The sequence below is a fragment of the Xiphophorus hellerii genome, chromosome 12, assembly GCF_003331165.1.
Source record: "Xiphophorus hellerii strain 12219 chromosome 12, Xiphophorus_hellerii-4.1, whole genome shotgun sequence".
Taxonomy (NCBI): domain Eukaryota; kingdom Metazoa; phylum Chordata; class Actinopteri; order Cyprinodontiformes; family Poeciliidae; genus Xiphophorus; species Xiphophorus hellerii.
In genome coordinates, this window is record NC_045683.1 from 26,483,072 (window position 1) to 26,508,736 (window position 25,665).

General features: G+C 40.0%; 1 protein-coding gene across 1 annotated transcript in view; it reads left to right on the plus strand.

The window, feature by feature from the left end:
- The first annotated feature begins 9,256 nt into the window (after positions 1 to 9,256).
- Positions 9,257 to 25,665, plus strand: part of htr7c (5-hydroxytryptamine (serotonin) receptor 7c) — a 36,367-nt gene continuing 19,958 nt past the window's right edge. Inside the window, exon 1 of the mRNA XM_032579565.1 lies at positions 9,257 to 10,419. Coding sequence (XP_032435456.1) covers positions 9,944 to 10,419 — 476 coding nt within the window. The 5' untranslated portion in view covers positions 9,257 to 9,943. The remainder of the gene's footprint in view (positions 10,420 to 25,665) is intronic.

A 25,665-nucleotide genomic window follows, 5' to 3' on the forward strand; every position in this document is an offset into this window, starting at 1 on the left:
ATTGGATGGGAGCCTAGTAGGCTGACATTCAGAGTCAGCTTCTCTCCTACTGGTAATAATCAAGATCTAAGCTGTAAGTTAGGAAAGTTCTCATTTTGTATTTCTTGGATGCAATTTTCCTCATTAATTACTTTATCAAGCCATTTATTAACTTCTATTTTTATTACCAATTTTGGCAGGATCAGTCTTCCACAGGAATGTAGCAACTTCTAAAAGCTGGCAAAATTATTACAGAAACAGATGAAGATGACAGCAGGGAAAGTGAAGAAACGGAGGCAAATGGGGGCATTTGATGCCTCTTTCCCCTCAAAGATTGGGGTCACCTGAGCAATTAAACTTTTTGTTCGACAGTCGAGCTCATAAGTTATAACCCCACATCCCACGAGTGGAAATCCCCTCCATTGTAAACCACGCGAGGAGGGGAAACGGGGAAATATTATGAGGTCGCAAGTGGTACATGAATTACCGTTTGCTTACAGCAAAATTAATGCAACAACTTGCCAAACAGTAATGAACGCAAAACTCTTATTTATTTCATTAGATTTTAACGCTCACGTTCCTTCCTTGTCGCGCGAGCTTCCTGAGCCCATGGACAACGATAAACTCAGGAACGGGAGAGCGGTCTAAACGGGACTACGGACCAATTTGTTTTTCTCATTTGAATTATAATATTTAATAATTTAGCTATAATACCTTTGTGTTGCGAAACAGGAAAAATTAGATAGACCTTAACTCCTATTGGCCTGGTTTTTAAAAAAAGCCATTTTAGCTACAATCTCTGTTCTTCTACCCTTAATATTAATTAGCCACACAGGAAGGCGCCGAAGTGCTGAACTATTAAAAACACGTACATTCAGAGTTCACACTTTATGGTCTTATTATCTAGTGAATGACATAAATGTCGTGTGGAACAAACTAGTTTTTTAAATCAGCAAAGTAAAATAAACTCCCAAAGACTGAGAATTTTCCACTTCGGCAAAGAGAAAATTTACCTCCGCTAGCTAACCTATCCACGTGTTAAAGAACAAGTCTAAACACGCTCTTAACCGCTTGAAATTACATGTAGACGAGATTCGGGCTACACTTTAAGCATTTAAACACATCTAGATATTACAATTACTTTCAAAAACTTACAGTAATATGGGAAATCCGTGTACGTCTATTTTGCTCCGTCTCACCAGGTGTTCAATTAGACGCTGTTCAATCTGACAGACTCGTTAGTCTCGCGTTCTGTTGGACCCGCCCACCTGATATCCTATTGGTTCACCCAAACATTCTGCAGTAAGGCATTGGTTTACGCCATCTGTCAATCAAATTTTTGAATAAAGTGCTCTGTTGCCCTCTAGTGGACAACACCGGCGCAACCTGGATAGAATTTGGTTTTGTGGGTTTGAGTACATGCAAAATATAGCTTCCCATCTACTGTATATTACATCTATATTGCAGTTGGTGTACAAAGTGCGGCCCGGAGGTCATTATTGGCCATTTGAGTGATTTTGTGTGGCCCACCAACTGCAATTCAAGAGTGATACAAATCTGGCCTGTCCAAACTATTTATTTTTAAATCAGGGTAAAAGTTTTTACCAACATAATTATCTTACAAATTAAAAAAAAAAAAAAAAGTATAACACAAAGTATTTGTCTTTTTATAACCAAGCTTTTATAATAAGTAGAACCACATGTATTTAGAGAAAAGCTGAAAAGCTGCCTTTGCTACACCCCAATCAGCTTTTAATTAATTCATTAAACTTGGCAGAATATAACAAGTGTTTTTAAAGAAAGTGACTCAAATCAACAGAAAAAAAATATGAACAATCAAAAACTGAAGACTTGTTGCCTTCATCTTAATACACCAAATGTGCAAAACCATTTACATTTTTGAATTTACAATGAACAACATTTGTTTTCAACAGCAAACAACAAAATCAGACAAGTTTAATTGCTTGATTTTATTATTCCCCTATTTTTATTTTCATTCCGCAAGCAGTTTTGACCTGTCAATTTTGACCCACCTGAGAAAAACATTTTGTGGACACCCCTGATTTACAATGTTCTCCAGCTGGTCCTACAAATAGAAAGATGTTAGTAATTCTACTTTTAGATTGTTTCATATATGTGCGTAACTTGAAAATTGTAAACCTCTGGAATAGCTCCCCAATTGTAACTGCATTGAATAGAGTAAATCGTGAAACAGTCAGTCACATTATAGTTTTCCAAATCAAAAGTTATTTTTGAAAAATTCCAAAAGTCTTCAGCTGCTTGCAAGGAAAGGTGTTTTGCTTTAGTTGCTGAATTCTGGCCCCGTTTCTGGGCCTTTAAAAGATACTAAATTCACACACTGCTAGTGACCATTCACACAGTTCTACACTTTCTTACTATAATTATGGCAGCATTTTCATGTGAAAGAAGCTGTTTGATAAACATACATGCATACTTTTATTATTCATTTACTTCTGTACTCTTCACAAATATACAAACCACAGTTAGGAGATAATCTTCATCTCTGACACTTGGATTAAATAGATCCATTCAAACTCTGATTGAAAAATGTCTTGACAGCCACTAAAATATACACCATGATACTATTTTACCAACAATATCTGAATATTGTTGGTAAACAATAGCTGCTGTAGTTAAATTGATTTTTAACATGGTATTGACTTTGGCATGTTTTTGTGACCAGTTCAGATAACAGGTGCTGGAAATCTCTTTTTGTTTCATTTACTTTGACACTGATACAGTTTTCAAGGATTACTCAGAATTTCAACAAGTTCACTCTTATTTTTTCCTTTTGTGTATACACTCAAGCTCCTTAGTCAGATACTGTCAGTTTCTCTGCAAACAATTTGTGTTACGTTAATTTTCAAGCATTACCTCTTCAGGAGCTGCTTTGATGTAGAGCAGCGCTTCTCAATTCCAGTCCTCAGGCCCCTCTGCTCTGCATTGTTTTAGATGTGCCTTTATTCCAGAACCGCTGATTCAAATGATTGCATGACCATCAGGTGCTGCAGAAGGCTGTTAATCACTCACAGATTCAATCCAGAAGGGAAACACCTAAAACATGCAGGGCAGGGGGGTCTGAGGACCTGAATTGAGAAGCGCTGACGTAGAGACAAGCAGGGTTTGGGCTGCACAGTGGTGCAGTTGGTGGTACTGTTGCCTTGCAGTAAAAAAAATCTTGGTTTCATATCCTGGCTTGTGGTTTTCCTGCGTGAAGGTTGTATGTTCTCCCTGTACATGTCCAGGAAGGTTAATTGATGGCCAAATGTCGCCTCGTGAAGCAATGAAGCTTCCCAGCCCATTGCTTTACCCAAAGGTTCATTACTCGGTGGTTCATTCATTTCTCACTAGTGACATCTGCTGTTGAAACTGTGGCAGCCTTGTCACTCAGATAGACATACATAACAAAATTAATAAACGCAATATTGTCACAAAGTGTTTGTCAAACTCATGTTTAGTAACAGGAGAGTCAATTAAATCTTATTTAACTAAGCTTTTTTAGTTATTAAAATTATTTGTAGCCAATCCTGGTATATGTTGACTGTCAGTGGCTGTTTTCTTTTGTCATTGACTGATTTGACAATAGACATTTGTTTTAGTGTATTCGGAGTGCGGTGCTTGTTGGGGCAGACAGTATTGTTTGAGATTTGATTTGCCTCTTGAAAAACTAAAATTCTTCAAAAATTCTCTTTTTCTTGGATTCCTATTGGCTCTCTGATCTGATCCCTTATATTTTTACTCATCAGGCCAGAATTTTACTCTCCCAACAGCTTTAAGTCTGTTTCTGCTGTGCAAGACTGATATATCTTTGCAGAACAAAGAAATAGTGGAAATTTCAAGAAGGTGAGAATTGTGGAGGTGAAGGTGTTCATTATTTTTATGTAAGAATCTTGTGAGTGATCATCTCTATGGAAGCCCGTTTCTGCCACTCTGTTAAAAAAAAAAAAAACCCTCAAAATAATGAGATAGGATCTCATTATAATGAGATAGGATCTCGTTGTTTTGAGATACTATCTCATTAAAATGAGATAGATATAATACTAACTCATTATTTTGAGATACTATCTCATTATAATGAGATTATTTATTTACTTTTTTAACAGAGTGGCAGAAACGGGCTTCCATATATCTCAAGAATTCCCAGATGTCAGATTGTTTCTTCTTGCTGGCTCCATTTCAATCAAGTTTATTTGTGTAGCACATTTCAGCAACAATACAGTTTCAAAGTGCTTTACATAATAAAAAACACACAAATATAAAGTCACAAAATATACCATAATCAACAACTGAGAAAACCGGTAACAAGCATTACATTTTGATGAGTGCCATCATCAAAATCGTTAAAACACATGAACCATAAAGGGCTCCTTTTATTTCGGCCCCTGCTGAAGACAAATACTCCTCTGATGCGCGATCAAATACAATAACCCATGACGCGGCACGGCTCGTCGTGCTTTTATTTTGAAAACTGACACGCAAAATTACTCGGTACACACCTCGAAGCCTGGCTTCAGATAGCCCATCACCAGTTAATTGGTCTCTCTATAAAGTTGCAGTTGTGAGTGTGTGTGTGAGCCTGGTGGTTCATCCTGTCTGTCTCTGTACCCTGCCTCTCGTCCAATGACTGCTGGAGGTAGACACCAGGCCCCCTCGCGATCCTGCCAGGTTAACCGTGTTCGACAACGGATGGATGGATACGCAGGTTTAAAAAGACAGAGAATGAGACGACTCCTATGGTCGCCTACGTACAACACTTGAAAGAAAAACAATTTATAAGCAGAAGAGGACTCTCTTTCTGTTGCTAGCCACTTCTAAAACAAATGTGTTTTTCTCTTCTGCTCCTCACTTACATTTTGTTGTCATGATGAAATTACCTGGTTGTGCCCTAGCTTGTGGCCTGGTGCTTGAATGTGTCATTTCATTAAGGTCATGTTCGGAAAACCGCAATTTGCTGCCAAGAAAACAAGATAACTCATGTCTGTCTCACTCCTGGCCTATGAAGAGAGGCGATCTTCACTTGTCTGCCTTTAGCCATAACCCACATTAACAGACGGTGAACTGCAACTCACTGACTACTCACATTATGCTCGTCTGTGTCAGATTCCTATGTCTAATGCCGCGTGTTTGAGTTATTATATTTATTTTTTTTAAATATTCTCTCCCTATATTAGCCCCATTTATCTCATTGAGAGAACATGATTTTCTAGTGTTTTGATTTCATCAATGTTCTTATAACCCCTTAAGAAAGAATCTGGAAAAGTCACATAGACCCACATGGAACATTATGACGGTACTGGTGACCGTACTGGTTGACCCAAAAACACATCTGGGGAATTTTCAAAGGTATGGGGACAAAAACAGGCTCTGTAATTTGATGCCAAGAAAGACAGCTGCCTTACTCATGCTCACATTTGGAAGGAGGTGACTCAACCAGGCAACAAGGCCGTGCAGAGACCTTTGGAGGGGTAGGTGCTCAAAGTTAAAGACGGGGACATGGAACAAGATTTTCACACACTTAGCATAATTAAACCAGATGGAGTAACAATAACCCACAGTCATCAAGAATCTAATATGGAATCACACCATAGTATATCTTTGTCAAGTCAGGACAATGCAAAGCAAACGCAGCCTTTGTTTTACCTGATGGGGTACAACGTTGCTGCTGAGGGGCTGATGATGATGATGATGATGGTGATGGAGAGCAGGACTGTGTTGATACAGACCGTAGACATTAAAAAGACCATTTTAGAGATTGTAGCTGATTAAATAAGCGTTATGAAATAGAAAAAAAAGACGAATGGGGAAGGTTCTCAAAACTCCCACGCTCCCAAATGCCAATTTTGTCCTGGGCTAATTATTCCAGGCTTGGATTGATTTATCATAACAGGGTTGGATTATGGGTTTGATCCAGCAGACTTGCTTGGGGTTTCAACCCAAAAATGGAGTAAAGTGACTGTCTTGCGTTAAGACTACAGAGAATGTGTCATGATCTGCTTATGTTGAGGAAGACGCAAAGTGCCACAAAATGGATAACTGAGACAAGAAAGGACAGAGCAGAGGTTGACATAAATATCCAGCAGCCAACAATGACACAGGTGAGAAAATATATGCACAACAGGGTGATCATAGGATGAGGAACAACTGGAAGTAATTACAGAGGAAGGAGGAGATGCATGATATAAGAAAATCATCAAATAATCAAAATATAAACACACATGGAACCCACACCTTCACAACTGAGGCAAAATACTTTGAAAAGAAGATGTTATTATCTTTATTAATGAGCAAGTAATAGTTGGGTTAAAATGAATGATCAATCCTTACGTTTTTCTTTAACTGTTTTATCTTCTCAGGGTTACAGAGGGAAGTACACATTTCCAGGATATTTTGACTCTGTCATCGACTGCCTCAGTGTCCAATTTTACTTTCTTTATAAAAACATTTAAAATTATACAAATTAGACAAAATTCCTGTAAAAACTTGGGTGGAGCAACGACACTGCACCCACTTCCTGTCAATTATTACTGAGTACTACAATCCAAGTTGTGAAAACCTCTCGTACAAGATTTTGTATAGATATACTGTAGATTCTCGTATAGATTTTGATTCCAGCAAATTATTGGTGAAGGAACACAGTTTGAAGATTGTATGTTATAAAGTGAGTCTAAAATAAAACACATCTTCTTCTTCAGATAATTTACAAATTAATTTGTAAATCTGATTAGCGGCCGTCTAATGACAGCCAGAAAGTTTGGTGGAGTTCAGATCTGATGTTGGTAAGACATAGCAATTTCTCGTTTGGTGACAAGAAGTCAGATTTTGAGGCTTTTGTCAAATTTTAATCGACAACATCAGCGTTTGGGTAAAACGTATCCAGCTTTTTGTACCAAAAAGGATGAAGAAACAACCCAGCAGTTCAGCAACTCAAAAGAAGGACTGTCGTCCAAAGTTTAGCAGGGTGAGAAGGAGAAGCAAGATGTATATCGGTTTCATTTAATGCTTTCTCCATATCTCTAATTATCACGTGCACATTTAATCTCTTTTGGTACGAGTCCTACAGCAGTCCCTGAGAGAGTCACTGACACAGTGACAGGTTGTTTAACATAAGCGCTGGGAGCTCGCCTCGGAGGCTTCAGGAGAGTCTTGACCTATCTCTGCTGACATCTAGATTTTGCTGCTGTGCTTAGCTTGAACGGGATGGATTTCCCTACCAGCACCAGGCCTAGCTGAAACTGCCAGTGGTCAACAGAGCTAATTTGATGTGACAATCATCACTGAACTGTCAGTCACAGAGGGTAATGGTGAGTAAGAGGCATGTAGGCTGCAGTGTTTGGGATCTGGGGATGGACAACCATGACAGGGAAAAAGGGAAATTTGGGGGATACAGCACAGGCCACTCTGTAGTCGGGAAGAGGAGGGGGAAAAAAACCTCCATTGCTTCTGGTGTTTAGACTGTGATATGAGCCGCCAAGGTGCTTAGGATATTTATCCCGTGTTCTGAGTGTCTCCCACCGTTTAGATCTGGGTTTTCTCATTTGATTTGCTGTGAGTGCTTGAAATCGAGGAGGCAACCATGAAAAGCAAATGCACGCAAAGTTGAAGAACCACTGAACTCCTGAGGGAAATATGCTTCTGCTTAACTTTGTATTATTTATTTATAAACAAGTGCTTTATGCTGTTTTTAGTTTTTGCCAAAATATCAAGAGCTTAATTCACTTTTCTCTCCTCCAAAAAACAAAACGTACGAGGGAAAAGCTGGATTGTTTTACAAAACACTTTCATGTACATTATTCCTACACAATGTACAAAGAAAGCTCTGTTAAGCCCTGGAGTTTGTTTAGCATAACCTTGAGAAGACAACAGTCGAACCTTTTCACATTTTGCCGTTTACAACCACTTCTATTTGTATTTTAAGAATTTTGCGGTTGGCCAATACAAAGTAGAGCATTGTTCTAAAGTGGTAGCACAATGACAAGTTGCTGTGAAAATGTATTTTCCCACTTACAGATTTCAGGTCACCAAATTATTCAATAAAACTACGGTTTTATTTTAGTTTTTAATTTTAGAGTACCGTACTAAAATAAAAACCGCAACTTCAAATGAGGATTTCATTCAAAAAGGGAATCATGCTCCAAAAACAACATTTATGAAAAAAGTAATTGCCCCCTTAGTAAGCCATTGGTTAACTGTGATTAACCGATCTGTAGAATCAAGAAATCACACAGGTAGAACCTGTCTGGCAACACGAAGTAGGCGAAGGGATCTAAAAGAAGCAAAACAAAGTCACTGAAATCTGCAGCTCTGTGCTGGGTTACAAATCGATTTCTGTAGTTTTGAAACTTCAGTGAAACACAGTGAGATCCATTTATCCACAGGAGAAGAGAAGGAATACTAGTAAATCTTCCCAGGAGTGAATATAGCCTCCTGAAATCATTCCAAGAACAAAATCTCCGACTCATTTTGGAGGTCACAAAAGAACCCAGAGCATCTAAAGCCGGGCAGGGCTCGGTTAAGGTCAGAGTTTATGATTCAACAGTAAGAAAGTAACTGGGCAAAAAAAACGACATTAAAAGGCAGAGCTCCAAACGCCAAAGAGAAGACAAGAGCTCATTTAACATATTCCCCAAAAAACACATTGATGCTGTCCACGAGCAAACGCAGCATTTCAGAGAAAAAGAACAGTGAAACTCTCATCAGTTCCTACCATTAATCTCAACAACCACAGTTGGCTTATACAGCTGGACAATGATCCAAAGCACATCAGCAAGTCCTCCTCTGATCTGCTCAAAAATGAAATAAATAAATAAAGTATTTAGAGTGACCTAGACAAGTCCGGACTTAAATCCGATTAAAATGCTGCGGCATAATTAAAAAAAAATAAAAAAATAAAAAAATGTACATGGTCATCAAAAATCCTCCAATGTTCCTGGATTGAAAAAAAGATAAAAAGAAAACCCACCCCCACTCTGCCAACTTGGTTTGGATGGCATATTCCCTTAATAAATGATAAAAATGTTTACGCGTTGTTAACTCAGGCTGTCGTTCTCTGATATTTAAATGTGATGATTTGAAACAGTTGAGAGCGAAAAAGCGAAATAATGAAAATCTGTGTGTTTGGAGCCATTAAAAGCTTGTCACTGTGTGATTTTTTAAATTTATTTTTAATCACAGCTGGTTTTTTATATATTTTTATTGTTTTATAAAAGCAAAAAAAAAAAAAAAAAAAAAGCATTTATTTTGTTTTTATCAAAAAGAAACATACACTGAAAAACATCCTCAATCCAAGTTTCTTCCTCAAACACCGAAGAAGAAACTTCCTCAACGTATTGCTTAATATTTTTGACTTAATTTTTCCCCTCTGGGAAACAGTATTCTCCATTCCCCGCGCAGATAGAGCCGTGTGCTGAAACCCGCTGTGAAACTGTTCAGTCTTTTTTTTTTTTTGTTGCACACTCTGAGCTCTGAGGATCACACCGAAAGCGCCGCTGTGACAGGCTGTCTGTGCGCTCCAACTGATGCGTCACGCGGATAGGTGCGGTTTGCGCAGCGCAACTCTCCAGACTGTCCGTGTTTGCAGAAGTGACGCGCCGAGAAGCTTAAAAACCTTTCTGGAAGCAGGCAGATTTAGACGGTTCAACTTTTTTTTTTTTTTTTTTTTTTTTTTTTTTTGTCGTGTGCAGCTCCATAATTTTAGGGGCTTCCCTCTCCCCCCACCCCTCCTCCTCTACTGATGGTCTTTGTATCCCCCGAAAGCTACAAGAACCTCTAGAGACGGATCACTTGACCACCACCACTGGGCGATGTGGTGCGGCTGAAAAAGCGTTCGACCTAACACCGTCGGGCAGTGTCCAGGAGCCGGTTACACAAACCCAAATATGCGCGTAATTGGAGCGCACTGGCGAGGCGTCCCTTGCTCTCCTGTCCGGGAAACGTCATTGTCGTGATGTTCAATACCTCGGTAATTGAGCCCACTTTTGCAAAGAAAGAGGATATTGCCGAAGTTATCAATGGCACTCTGCTTCTGGTCAGCAACGTTTCCGTCACCACGGTCGGCAGCAGTCCCACGGCCAAGTGGAACGAGTCGTGCGGGGAGCAGCTGCTGGATTTCGGGCGCCCGGAGAAGATCATTATCGGGGTCATGCTGGCGATGATCACGGCGGTCACCGTGATGGGGAACACGCTGGTGGTGATCGCCGTGTGCGTGGTGAAGAAACTTCGGCAACCTTCGAACTACCTTCTGGTGTCCCTCGCAGTGGCGGACCTGTCAGTGGCCATAGTGGTGATGCCGTTCGTCATCGTGACAGATCTCACTGGCGGCAAGTGGCTGTTTGGGGACTTGTTCTGCAACATCTTCATCGGCATGGATGTGATGTGCTGCACCGCCTCTATCATGACCCTGTGTGTGATCAGCGTGGACAGGTAAGTTTTGCAAAGTTTAGGCTGATCTGAGTCAGAGAGGCTGGTCACTTTCAGCAGCGGCATCAGATTCTAGGCATGTGGTGCGCTGAATGCACGGCCGGATTGAGAAGGTGGTGGTGGGGGGGCCCTGGGCAAGAGCCGGTTTTGGTGCCCAACCCATGAATATTTCTTTTAAACTTGCCAATTACAGTGTATGATGGCATATTAGGACCATTGTAGACTCTGAAATGAGCAATTTCTGAAATTTTGAGCTCAACCTCAGAAGTGCTCAAGAAGAACATTTTGAAAATTTCTGTTTTTCAAAAGTCAAAATCTTTCCACCGTTGAAACATAGAAATTTCCAAGTTTTTTCTAAAACTTTACTGAGCAGAATCTCAAATTTGAGATTAATCTCAAAGTTTGAGAGTGGGATTTGTCAACTTTTGGAGCTCAGACAACTTCTTGTTTTTTTTCCTAGAACATAATTTTTTGGCAATAACTTACTCCTCCTCCTTTTTTCTGTATGCAACGGCTCTGATATGCCGTCGTACAGTGCCCTTGCATGTTAGTAATTAGTAAAATTATTAAAATGTTACTTTATCCCAGTAATTTCAGCTATAAAAATGGACAAAAACAACAAAAAACAACAACAAATAATAGTGACAATGTGTTGTGACTGGTGCCCTTGGCCAATACTCTGAATTTAAAGTAAAAAAAAAAAAAAAAAAGAAAATATAAGGAACAACCCTCAGCGCAGTTTTGTTCCTTTTTCTGATGGATCTCCCACAGATGTCGATCAAGTGACTCAAAAATTTATTTTCCATTCTACTACGCCAAAATCAGCTGCTTCAAGATACTCTGGATAAAGAATTATTTTACATGAGTTCCATTTTAGGTTTTCTCTTCAAAATATCTCATAATTAGAGTTTGCTGTGTCTGAGGTTAAATATGAACTTTTCTAACATCTCTCTGAAATGATAGTTGAGCTAAGTAACTTTATTAGATGGTTTCTGGTGTTTTTACAAACCAAAGCGACTTTTAATTTGTAGCATCTGACATTTAAGAAAAAAAAAATTTCCACCACTGGAAAAAACTGAAAGACTGGAAAAGATGTTAAGATGAAACTTTTTCACTTTCTCGCCTACCTTGAATATATTTCACAACATAATCTACAGATAAATGTTTTGACTCAAGGTGACTGCATTTAGCTGGACTTGGACAGTTTGTCTCTGAACACCTCAGGATTCATTCGTCTGCTTCTGTCTTGTGTCACATCATGAATAAACACAATTGTTCCAGAGCAGCCAGATGATGTGATGTACTTTGGATCATGAGTTGTTCCATACTTTCTTTTTTTTCTTTTTGCAATCTGGTAGAGGTAGATCTCAGTTTAATTTGTCCAAAGAATGTTCTTCCTGTACTATGCTGGCTTTTTTTATTTAAATTTTTTATCAAGCCTTTCTATTTTTGAGGCTTATGAGTGGCTTGCACCTTGCAGTGAACCCTTCGTACTTTCCTGCGGACTTCTCTTCATGTTAGCCTGCGATACAAGCCTACCCCCTGGAGAGTGTTGTTCACTCGGTTGGCTGTTGTGAAGGGGTTTTTCTTCACCATGGAAACGATTCTGCGTTCATCCACCACTCTCATCTTCTGTGGACATCCAGGTGTTTTTTGTGTTGCTCAGTTCACCCGGTTCTTTGTTTCTGTTTTTCTTTTCAGGATGTGCCAAACTGTAGATTTTGCCTCTCCTGATGTTGTACTTTTTTTTTTTTGATAGATTTTTTTTATATTTTCACAACTTTAATGATGACTTGTTTCACTTGCATGGAGAGCTGCACATTATGTCCATGTCTATTATATTATAATTGGAATATATTTCAGTAAACAGGTAAAAAGTGTCCAAATATATATGGACCCAGTTGTAAATGCCATTTATCAATCCATTAGCTCAACTAGATCCCTTTTTAGGTTGAATAAAAAAGGCTGGAACAGTGTCTGCTGCAGCTGTGTGTTTTGACCATCTCACCTTTGCCACCAAATCTGGGAGTAAATCCCATTTGAAGGAGATTCATAATGACTGTAGTTGTGGAGTCAAAGTTTCAACAACCACCACAAAGAGCTACAAGACATTAAATCACTCTTGAACCACAGATAATGTCTCACTTGAGTTATGGGGACAATTGGTTTGGTGTAAAGCCATTGTTTCAGATTAAGTACATTTTGGATGTGGAGTCATTTAGAAATCCAGTTCCCAGAGTCCAGAGAGACACATAGTCCCCGTTGCTTGAGGGACAGTGTGAAGTTTCCACGCTGCCATTGCTGGTACCGGTCCATAATTCTGATTGAAGTCCAACGTTGGTGCAGCCGTCAACAAGGTCCCTTCCAGGGGTGGAATAATGTCTATTTCCACTGATCATTGGGTGAGAGGTGGGGTACACCCTGGACAGGTCACCAGTACATCACAGGGCAACAAAGAGACACACAGCCACACCCGCACACACACACCCCCGCACACACTCCTACCTAAGGACAGTTTGGAGAGAACAGTAAACCTAACAGTTAAACGTTTTGGACTGTGGGAGGAAGTCATAGTACCTGGAGATAATCCACACATCCACAGGGAGAACATGCAAATGTCATACAGAAAGCCCCCAAGCTGAGACTCATCCCCAGGACCCAGGATAGTGTTACCAACTGCGCCACTATGCAGCCTGCTAAAAGTACCAGTACCTGCTTTAATTACCATGGTGCTACTGAGCTTTACCAACCAGCAAGCTAGCATGACATGAACCCCATAGAGAATCTGTGAGATATTGTCCAGAGGAATATAAGAGACACCAGGAGCAACCTGGGCTCTTTAAAACCTTAGCAGAGAGTGAGTGCTTCCATGCCGTGCAGAAATGAAGCAGTAATCTATCCTAAAGGAGGCCGGACCAAGTATTGAGTACATTCATCATCAGACTTTCCAGTAGGCCAACTTTTCTGATTAAGTGATCACAATAAATAAATAAAAACCAGAAATAAACACTGGAACCTTCTTAATAAGTGTGGAATCATTCTCAATAATATACAATATGGAATTAAATGCTTTAAATGAAATAATTTGAACCATTCCAACTATTTGGAATTCACTGGTAGATTAATAATTAGGTACGTTTAGGGTTTTTAGGCCTTCTTGACATGTTTATGCTAGCTATTTCTGAACTGTATGTGATGCCAAAACAAAGCAGAAGGAGTAATGCATGTTCTTAAAACTTGCTGATGTGCTTTGGGGAGTAGGGTTAGCTTGGAGAGGCAGGAGTGTGACATGATCATTTGTGTACTGGATATCTACATAAAACACCACACTTAATATTAAACTCAATAAAGAAACACATCTAAGCAAACAACAACAACAACAAAAAAAGAACAGAAATGGAAAAACAAATATCTTGGGTTCCCTAAAACCTTGGACTCGGGGTGCCGCCTCAGTAAGGACATGCATTAAGTGCCACGCATTCAGAAAACACAGAGATGTCATATGTGTGTGTGTGTGCGTTTGTTTGTAATACCTTGTGGGAACGTGTGTGCACATGGGTGTGTGTGTGTGTGTTGCATTTGTTGAATAGCCCCAAACCACTTCAGTTCACTGAAAGATCAAATACCTTTTGAGGCAATGAACTGTACGGCAGGAATAACATCACACCCCTGGGTGTCTATGTGTTAGAAAGCTTGACATTCAAAGCCCAAACCCGAAACCTAGCATCTTTTAATTATCCATAGAAGCCGCTGGACCAGAAAATTAATACGCTACCTGTCAATAATGTATAACAGGCTAAATTAATTAGCTATAGCTATGACCATTGACCCACTGACCTCACAGCTATTCTGGCATTTACAGATGATTTACCATCATCCCACATGTCTGTTATTTGCAGTTTGTTCTATCTTTCTATTTTTACACCCTTCTACAAGTAGGAGTCGAGCAAACGCTGCTGGGATTTACACAAAAAAGTGCAGCGAGAGAAGTTCACTTCAGAAAATTGCCCTGTTTTTCCTCTTCTGCACAACATACATAAATATGAGATTCATCACACTGACGTTTCGCATCAACACTCCGCTCCACAATTATTCATGAAGCTAAGCCCCTATAGGTGAAAAAATAGCGACAGGAAGCCTGAATCCGACCCACCGGGGGCCTGACTCTACATCGTTAACACCTATTTAAAGTGCCTTGCAAAAGTATTTGCACCCCCGAGTTATTTCACATTTTCTCATCATTTGGCCGCAAATATAAATCCACTTTCGTTTTTGTTATTCTGAAATGAAAGGACAAGAATATGTCGACTTGGAAAAAAAAATTGCAACATACATTTGAACTCAACCCTCCTTGAGTCCTGTTGTACCACCGTTTGCTGCAGTTACAGGTGCCTGTTTTCTACAGTTTTTCTCTGCCAGTTCTGATCAACCAGAATCTGAAATCTTTGTCCATTATTCATAAAATAGCTCAAACTCGTTCAGATCTGTGCAGTTCTTTCCTCAAATTATCTGTTGGACTTTACACTAGGGCATTCTTACAAATTAATATGCTTTGAACTTAACCATTTGATCGTGCAGAGGTTACTTGTCACTGAAGAAGAGGATGCCCACAGCATGATTCTGCAGCCGTTGTGTTTTACCATGGGAGCGATGTGTACGGGTTGATTTTCAGTGTTAGATTTTTCATGCAGTGCCGTTTATTTTTGGTCTCATCCCACTAGAGGGTTTTTCTACTTGTTTGCTCTACCCCGTGCATGGCTTGCGGCACACAGAAAACGGTACTACTTATGGTTGTCTTTCGACAATGGATTTCTTCTTGCACAGAAAGATTTGTCAAGTGCATTTTTATCATTATTTGTTTAGGGGTATCAGAGTACCTGACTGAATCCCGACATTTTTCTTTGTAGCTTTTGAAAGCCACTCACTCATTTCCCTTTGTAGCGGGTCTATGCAGCGCTGTCGCATCAAAAACCCAAACAAAGTACATTTATGGTCGTATCACTGCAAAATGTGGAAATCTCAAGGGGTGTGAATTGTTTTGCAAGGGTCTGCATTTCTTATGAAATCAGGAGTAAAGCTGAACCCTTTGCGAAACATAACACATCTGCTCCGGAAGGACATAAACATCATCAGGTGGCTGTTTCAGCTGTGCTGCCTCACTGACAACAATGAAGACAAACGCTAATTGTGGTATTGACGATCAGATTACTTCCATCCACTTGCCTATCAGGTATTATCTCAGCTTACCCAGAATTGGGCACGTTTGGACGAGCTGAGCGCGAGGGACCGAGGCACGCCTGAGGGGCTAATGATGTTACTGCAAGAACTGGATCACAACTATCATGCTGTGGAAAGGGAGTTTGCTCCAGTCAGCTGTGTTAAAGCTGACTGGAGTATGAAAGTGTTTTGTGCCGGCTCGGATAGAACGAAAGAGAACGAGACAGAGGCTGAGGATTAGGGGCCACACATAGGTCGCGGTGACGCTGTAATAATGTGGTGTCAGTGTGAGATTATTTTCATCTCCGCGCCAAGCGGAACGGACAGTTCTGCAAACCGTTTCTTCTTCTTTTTTTCCCCCCTGATCTCCATGGAAACAGAGTCGTCTTAATTAAACAATCCGAAGTGTGTTTGGCATGTGATTCACAATGGGAATAGTAGGGATAATTCATTAAAATTGCAATTTGCAATTAGACACGTGATTATGTGTAATTAAAGGTCTGTTATTGTCATCTTGGATTACCAAAATTGGGCACCATTTGCTAAATGAATTTGTAGAGCTCAAAGAGACAGATAGTGGGACAAAGTCTGATTAGATGCGGCAGTACCTGAAGGTCGTAAGTGTTTACCTCAACAGTAAACCGGCTGCGGATGCTGTGTCTGAGACACAGCTGCACATGTTGTGTTAGTCCAACATTAACCTATTTTGTATTCGCCGGAGGAAAAACAGAGACATCCTCCATAATATCTGTGTACGTTCAGTGCTTTTTGACAGTCTGCCTTTTTTACTTCATACTTTTTCTTTTTAATATAGTGTATAGATTTAAAGTTGAAGGTAAGCTTTCCTGGCTTCCTTAATTACAGGTCAAGCCTCTGTAAACGCTGAAAGCTACAGTTTCCAGGCTGCCACTCAAGCTTTGTTGGTGTTTCACAGCCTGATAAATGGCCACATCCTTCCAATCCTTCAGAGACTTCTCTTTCTTTCAAACTTTTAAGGCTAAAGATACCCAGATTTGGCTTGTGGATCAAAGCAAATATTTTAAAACACCAAAGGGTTTCTTTAATGTCTAAAATTGTGAATTAGGTAATAGTTGTTTTTTTCATATCTAGTTAGAGGGAAATTTAATAATTAGATGTATAAAAACCTTCCATATAGACTCTGTTGTCCTTGTTAGTTCAGCTTCAGCCAACAGAAAAAAGTCTCACTCTTTTATGTAATTAGATGTAAGCTTTTAAAACAAATGTAATACAGTTATAAACAGCTTGTAAACTCTTGACCTCTGAACAAAGCAGCAGAGCAGTAATTTCAGTCTGGATAAACAGGAAAGGGAAGTTACGGTTTCATTTTTACCTTAGAGACGTTTTTACATTTTTTAAGTCGCACCATAAACAAAAATTAAAATACCAAGAGTGAAAAAAAAAATTAGAGCAAGATTAGTATGTTGTACGGCATAAAAATCAAGCAAAGGACATTTCTGTAGCTAAGTATAGTTTTAGGATGAAGCAATTCATCCTAAGCCTTTGGAGGCCATTTACATGCATAAACACAGACTATAATACAATACAAGATGAGCCTTTCAACCTCAGAACAAAATAGGATTTTTTATCAATAGAAAAAAGTCAAAATACTACATTTGTTTTACAGCTTGCTTGAATGGCATGTATGTCATAGCTAAACCTCAATTGCAAAACCATATTTTTTACAATCTAAAACCTGCTGGGTTAAAAACAATTATATTTGGATTTTTTTTCCCCACTTACCTACTCCTAGGCCATTTGTGTGACACATCCAGGTCAGTGTGGAAACGGTCAATTTATGAATTTTAACCAGGGTAACGGTTCAGGTTCTGAAACCCAAAAAACAGACTGAAGTGACTAATATCTAATATTAGGGCTACAAAAGAGTGGCATGAAAAGAATAGAGTAACCCGTGGGTTAAAATGAATGATTTTCAGATTCTGGGTGGAAGCCAACAACATACATCAGCTCTGGAAGAACACGCAGGCTTCATGTTGTGAGGCAACTGTGCTAACCACAGTGACACCTGCAGCCCTAAATGAGTTTTATTTTTATGCTAATTTGGCATGTTAGTGATGCATTTGATTGGGGGAGCAAAACGTATACACTGTATAACATTGAGCTAACTTACTTGGTCAAAGTGTGAATATCAAATATAGCTAGCGCTAAGTTTAGCTAGGGACAAGTGCTGCGAATTAGCCGTCGCTATTGCACTATGACACAAACATGGGACTGCTGTTCTGTTCAGTTTGTCTATGTCGATGTGTGTCTGCCCCTATCAAATAAACTTAAATAAATAAATAACCATTTAGCAGGTAGAAAGATGTTTACCCCTTTATCTTAAAGGGGCAAGCATGCTAAAGCAGCTAACAAACATTACCATTAGTATACTGCATCATCTTACGATTGTAACACATAATTTTATTATATTTCTAAGAGATTTAGTGAAGCCTGATCAGGTCATTGTTTAGTTCAAAATGGTGGTCAGTGAAAAATGGTGTGGCTTCTTTGCTACTTACCCAACAAACTGAGTTACTGTTGTTGAGCCAGTGTTTGGTTGAGCCTACCCAGCTTCTGTAACAACATCACGAATCTAGCATTTGAGTTGTTACCCAATAGTTTTGCATGTGCACTTTGGAGATTGCAATTTATTGCAGACATAAGAAAAATCTAGTATCAGTTTAGAAAAAGTTAGCTATTTTTAGCCCCTCTCCTTTCTGTATTACCTTATTTTTAGTGAAATTGTGAAATTCATCCTTTTAAAGTCATGTGTATGTATGTCCTGTTCACCTCTGGCTTCTTTGAGTGGTTACTTATGGCTGGAGTTTGAAGTTAACGCTCCAGAACATTGACCTAGTCACAGCAGAAAAGCCCAGTCGAAGTGATGCAGAATGAATAAAAGAGAGGACGCTTATATTTCTAAGGCATCCTCTCTGGATTAATGTACATTCGGTCTTTCACTAGACACTTTATCCCCAGATGCACTTTCAACAAAAGCCTAGTGGTTTTAGTTCCCATTCCCCTGCACCTTTTTTGGCTCAAGTCAGTTTTAACCTTTGCTGAGAGTAATATGTTGTATGTTGAATAATTCAAAACCTAATATGAATGATTCATTCACAACAGAGGGAAGTGATGGGAGTTCCTTCCCCGCAGTTCGTTGGAAGTCTGAGAAGGGATATTGAAGACGGACCGGAGGTGCTTGATGTGGAATGGGCGACCCCGTTCAGCAAAAATCATTTTGTGGGGTTGGAGCAGGTGGATGAGATGTAGGCCAAGAGAAAAATCCTAAACAACTCGGGTAAAGTAAACTTTTCCACACTGAACAAAGTGCAGTGGAGGCGTAATCACCTGTAATCTCTTTCAGGAAACCGCAGGTGGGGTTTGGGGGGGAGGAAGAAATGTTACAAGCCTGGGCTCTTAGCGTAGACGGCAGTGGGATTAGCTGCCTTCACATCCTTTCCATCAGCGGCTCTGTCACTGATGAGCCGATTTCACACACACACGGCTCCCGCAACGACCTGCCCCTTCGTGTCAGAGAATATTTATGTGAGGCTATTGTGTGCATTTGTCCCAGGAGAGCCATCCCTGGCTTAGTGCAGCTGGGAAACATCCACCCGCAGCAGCGGACACAGATGACCTGACTGAGGAGACGCATCCTGTGGTGATGTGATGTGACACCTAAACTCCACTTTCTCAGGGACTGTTCACTTCCCACTTGTCGGCCATCTCGCTGACATGCGGAGGTACCGGACATCTCCTGGAACGCCGGCGAGATCAGACCAAAGGCAGTTTACGCTTGTAAAGTAATGTTTAATCAGGACAGGAATTGTGTTTTTGTCCTGAATGCAAGGGAAGTGGGAAGTTCTTTAACACAGAATATGTTAAACATCATATAGGAGAAGGCGACTTTCAGTTTAAATAATATATTTCAGTGCACCATTCCATCAAAATTCATATGATCAGAGTATGCATTTTACAAGTCAATCACTGATATGTGCTGCTTGTGCTAGAAACCACAAAACCTATTAGACTTTTACTACAGAAGCAAAAGTCTGCTCAAGAATCGTGTGATTAGATTCTATGGTTCATGTGGAAATGGATCTAAAGCGTATTAAGATGTCTGAGCAGACAATCAATGTAGGAAAATTAAATGATAGCAGTGGTATGTTGCTAGTGTTGTGACAGTGATTGTCCTTTGGCAGTTGCTATTTTTAGGGGGCTGCAATTTGAAACAGTTTATTTTGGAGCAAGCCACTACTAACTATGACTCTGGCATCGATTCCCTTTAAAAGAAAATACACTTTAGGCATTATGGAACATAAAAATTGATTATTTCAGGTCTCAAAATATCAATAGACTAAAGATTGGGTAGAGTCCCTTGACTTTCAACTGTAAGGCAAACATTCAAATCTTTGAAGTAACAGTAGGGCTTCACATTTTTATCAGAAAATCACCAGGCTTAGACTCTGCTGGGGTTCAGGCCCAGGACTGTCTGATTGCCAGACAGACACTCTTACTTTATGTAAGTTCTCCTTAATCAGCGATGATGTGGCGCACATCTAATAATGACAAATCTTCTCATTTGAACATTTTTGTCAGTAGCCAGAGAAGCTCAAGAATTTAGGGACACCAGAGGCCTTCAGGAAATGGAAAATAAAAAGCTTGAATTGGGATCTTCTGGTTTTGAATCACAGCCCTTACTGTTTAAATGTCTAAACACATTTTGTCCTTTTGTCCTACAAAGACTGCCTTTCCTGTGTGTCTGTAACAATCTGGTGAGCTGTACGCGGTGTAACCCACCTCTGACCCATTTACCTTTGGCTCCAGAAAGGACGGTTGTTGATAGGATGACAGTTTTTTTGCATTTTGTTAGTTCCTTCCTTGATGTTTCCATCATTGTTTAGGCACATCTTTAACATCTGCCATATTCTGTTCCCTGTAAACCACGGCTCAGTCTTGTTTATCTTGTAGGAGATTAGACAGTCGTCGGTAGGATAGTGGCACCTGTTACATCTTTCGATGCCCAAAAAGCAGGGACAGTTGTCTAATAAATCAGTGTAACTTGTTGGTCTACAATCACATCCATCCACCAGTTTGCATTCAGTTTCCATGGTAACCAACTGTACTAGCTAATGAGTGGTGGTAGTCTCCATGATGTTATTACTTCATGGAGTTTTAAACCAGGCATCTCAGAGTAGTCCCACACCATTGACTTCTGAATGAAAAGACGTTAGCTACCAGCCCACTAGGATGACCAGATAATTCAGTTGATTCAGAGATGTTGCCATGGGGACCGTCCAACAAAAAAAACTATCTTTGCTGGATGTGTGCCTGCCGCTGCAAATTACCCATCATCTTATCCGAAGGAAGAGAGTGAGTGGAAAAAGCACAGATGTTTTCCCCATTTTCCGCTAACAGGTTTCTTACCTTACTTCCAAATTCAAACAGGCCCCATTTGGCGAGGGCTCATTCTGCCAACTTGGCCGCCGGGGGTCGCTTGACAAAAAGCTACATACCACATGTCATCAAAGACTATCCGTGTCGCCACTGACAACAAAGAGAAAAACCTCCACCATCCGATCGCATGGAGCCAAAAATAAACACAAAGCGTCCTTACAGCACAAGTAGCTGAAGTAAACATGTGCAAAGTTATTCTTAAACATCAAAGCCTTAATGAGAGGGGAAATTCCTGCAAGGCCCAAGAAAGAAAAGCCAGGTTATTGCCATGACTTGCATGAATAATATTTGACATTAAGTTGGGATCTTTCCAGCCAAACCCAGTCCTGCATTATATTGAACCGCAGCTGAAATAAACTGACTCAAAGGCTGAAATAATAGCATTTTAAAGTAATAATATGTTCCCTCAGTTTGAAGACTCAGTTTTAAAGCTGTGATAATCTACAAATGGAGTTTTGTAAAATGGGGCGAGAAAACAATAAGACGTCAGAAGTCGACTTGGTGTGCTGTAATTTTATGTGCATTTCGACACAGTTTGGCTTTCCTATTCCTGGTCCGTGACATTGTTTACCTGGTGAACTCAGGGGACAGGAAGCAGAAAAGGGCAAAGTACTTGGTGACTTTAGTGCAGTATAAATCATGTTTTGTTTTTGGTACAACAAAGGGAAGGGTCCATTACTCATTAAGATTAAACAAAGCTGCAAAAGGCATTTACTAAGCAGTAGGATAATGGCTTTCCTGTTGACAGAGCTGATAGACTACAATCAGACATGCACAAACACACATTAAGCTGTGGGCCACAGATAATATATACTAAACATTTAGCAATTTGATGCCTTAGCAGATGAAGTACACAGCGTAAACTCTGGCATCCAGTTTATCTGCACATGAACTGAATATTTAGGAGGATCGTTAAAAGAAGTGCTTTGAAAACAAACAAACAAAAAATTACAGGTCATCCGTGTAGATTTGAATGCTTTTTGACTAACGTACATGTGAATGAAGAATTCGTCGGCGAAAAGATCGCAAAGCCAGAGTGGATAACAGGGACTAAAAGCACCCTGTTTAGAGAGGCATATTTTAATTAGCTACTCTGTATCCCCTCATATACGCTCACTGATGTGGATCACTCTATTGTAATTGTCTATTAGTTCTCCATGCTATACCCAAGACTACAGTATGATGGAAATGAATTATTGATTGTGGTTCAATGTGACTTTCCAGATGTTATTTTTTTTATCCCCATGCTCAGACCAGGTAGGTGCTGAAAATATAGTGGCGTTTCCAGAGGGGCAATGTCTTATTATTGAGTTTCAGTATACCCATCACTGCCAAACTACCCTTGAGCAAGACAGAGACCCCCAGAGCGGACGTCTAACTGGGTCAGGACAATTTATGAATAGCTATGCTCCTTAAAAAAATGGGACATCCTTCTCACATTGAATCCAAAAATAATGCCTTCAAAAATATTCACACCTGATGAACTTTTTTTTTTACGTTTTGACTTAAATGTATTTTATTGGGATGTGCGACAGATCCACACAAAGCAAGTAATTGTGAAGTGGGAGGAAAGTGATACATGATTTTTAACCATTCTTCACAAATTTGAATCTGCAAAGCACAGTGCTGATTTGTTTTCAGCCCCCTTTACTCTGAAACCCGTAAACAAAATCCAGCACCACCAATTACCTTAGTCAGCAAACAGATTTCCTTTATATTTAATTTCCTCTGAGAATACAGCTGCATTGTGAAGGCCTCAGAGGTCCACAGAAAACATAACAGGCAGGTTACAGTTAAAGTTCTCAAAAATATAAAACAGAGTTAGGTTATAAACAAATGTCTCAACTTTTTAACCTTTCACAGGACACTGTTCAATCCACTGTCTGACAGTAGAGAGATTTTGGCACAACTGCAAACCTACCAAGGCATGGTCCTCCATATTGCCATCTGTCCACTTAAACTGACAGGCCACTGTTGGAAAAAAAAAAAAAGCCTTAAGAAATCTATTTTAAGGTTTTTGTTCATTTTCAAAGGCCTTAATTTAAACACGAACACACCATCGCTTCTATAAAACATGGTGGCCGCTGCGTTAAATACGAGGCCGGCATGGATGAAAACATGTCAAAGTCGCAAAAGACCTGAGAATGGGGCAGGACAACAACCCCAAAGTGGGGCAATCTCGATCAAAGCATATTCAAGTGTTCGCTTGAACTTGACTTAGGTCAAGTCCAGACCAAAGTCCAAGTGAGAATCTGTGGCAAAACTTGAAAATTGATGCTAACAGACACCACCATCCATCTGACTGAACCTGAGCTGTTTTGCACAGAGCATCGTTCTACAGAGTACTGACTCACGGTCACAGGGGTGACTACAGCTGCACAGCACACTATAACAAAACCATTTATTAGAGAGATGGAGGGATTTTGCAACTGTTATCTTTTGAATACTTTTCAAGTCTTAAAAAATATACACAACTCACACTCTATTAAGCTATAAAAACTGAGCTATTAATTGATATTATTATGCTTTATGGCCCTGTTTGGACTAATCTCCGAAATTTAAGACTGCATGCATGATGATAAACATAATGGCATGTTGAAGTGTTCACCAGAATTTACCCAGCAGAAAAGTTCTTATGCCATTATCAGTCAGCCTCAAAAGCACGCTGTGATTTTACTAACAAATATTTCACGTGAATGGGATCAGCTTAAAATATTACTTTAGGATTAAAAACTGTAGGTGCTCGCAGTATTAGCCATGTTTGTCAAATCCGGGGGGCTAAACTCTTGCTTCACCTGTTATGCGCCTCCTCCACAGCTCCTCCGCCGTGCTTTGTGTTTGTATCCAGCTTTTGCTTCCATTCAGAGATCAGAGCTTGTCACTGCGGATCAAGCCAGACACCATGCTGAACATACAAAATTCATGCGGCCCCGCTTGCCGTACAATGGCGAAGAGATCTAGGAAAACCTGAACATCTCTGCCATTTATTTTGTGAAAATCAAGTCATAAACTAAACTGAACCATCAGCTAGATCAGCACCCGTTCCTGCTTTTGGTTCAGAGTCGTTTGCTGCTGCAGAGCAAAACACTCGTCACTTGCTGCAACCTAAGATTGACATGACATTTTTTTTTTTTTAGGAAACAGCATCGGGACGCGTAGTAAGATGTGACACCAGTGGGTTTATATAAAGTAATGAATTTCTCAAAGTGTGTTGCTTGGTAACAGCTCTAGTTTTAATAACAGTCCCACAAAGCAGGATTAAACATTTTTTAAAAATCTGTTCATTATTTAGCATAAGATCCATGCAGATAATTTGATCCTAATCGGCAAACAGATAGCTGCTTCAACTGTGATTTGAGAAGTCTTTGAGTTATTGCGCGGCTGGAGCCTTTAATACTTAATACATACAGCTACATTTGCTTACAGCAGCAAATGAAACCCCCGTTGAAGCTCTGCAGAATGAGGGTAAGCCACACAGGGCTGTTGCTAAAAAGGCTGGCTGTTCACAGAGCGCTGAATTCAACAACATCGGTGGAAAGTAGAGATATCTGCAGCCACCACAAACAAACGCACCCAGGACTTGAGCTACAAGAGTTGCATTTCTTGTGGTGAGTCACAGACAATGTCAGAAATGGCAGTGCAAAGGTACCAACGCCTGCTTTAATGACCAGGCTGTCACTGTGCCTGATTAGTGAACAAACTGCCTGAATTAAACCAGAGAATCTGCTGTCAGGAAGAAGACAATGAGATATTTTTAAAAGGTGCTTTTAATCCGACGAATGAGCCTCATCGGAACCCATTTTCTTATTTATTGAACACGACTGTGGATGTTTATATGAGATGGAGATTGTTCATACACTATGGCGCTGATGTTAAGGAGTTTAATGTAAACCCAGGACATTTATGGCATTTGAGATGCTGTGCTCGAAGCTCTCCGCTGTCGCTAAGCAACATATCAAACTCTTTGCATTCAAGCAGATCCATTGCATGCTGTGTGGTCTGCTGTTTGAGAATGTTGGAGGTATTACATCCTTTTCAAGTGAAATGGTGTCCATGCTTTTGGGGCAACTTTGCTGTGACGCCATTTTGGGTTTGTTCGAAATCAGCCAACAGCTGCGTTTCCAGTGACCACAAGTGAAATTCTGAAAATAAATTGGCTTACTGGAAAATCTGCAATTTCAAAGACTTGTATTTTTGTGATACAATGAGGTGATTTTTTTTTTTTTAGCTGTTTCGAAATTGCCGTATTTTGCAAAACTGCAATGGAAACACTTGCATCGCTTCACACGAGTCACGTGATCATCTGCAGGATGTTACCCCTTTGTCGAAAACGACAACGAGGATGATGATGTGTTTTTCTGGACAATGTGCAGCTGACTCCACCAGAGCTCTCACAGCATCACACAGGTCATTAAAAGCTGCGTGTCATTTGAACGTGTTGCATCCACAACTCTTCTGTAAAATTGCCGGCTACCATTTCCCCAAAACTCAGAGTACGTAGCCGCGCCGAGGTATGAGGGGTTTTGTGGCTCCGACGCCTGAATAAGATGCCAACGT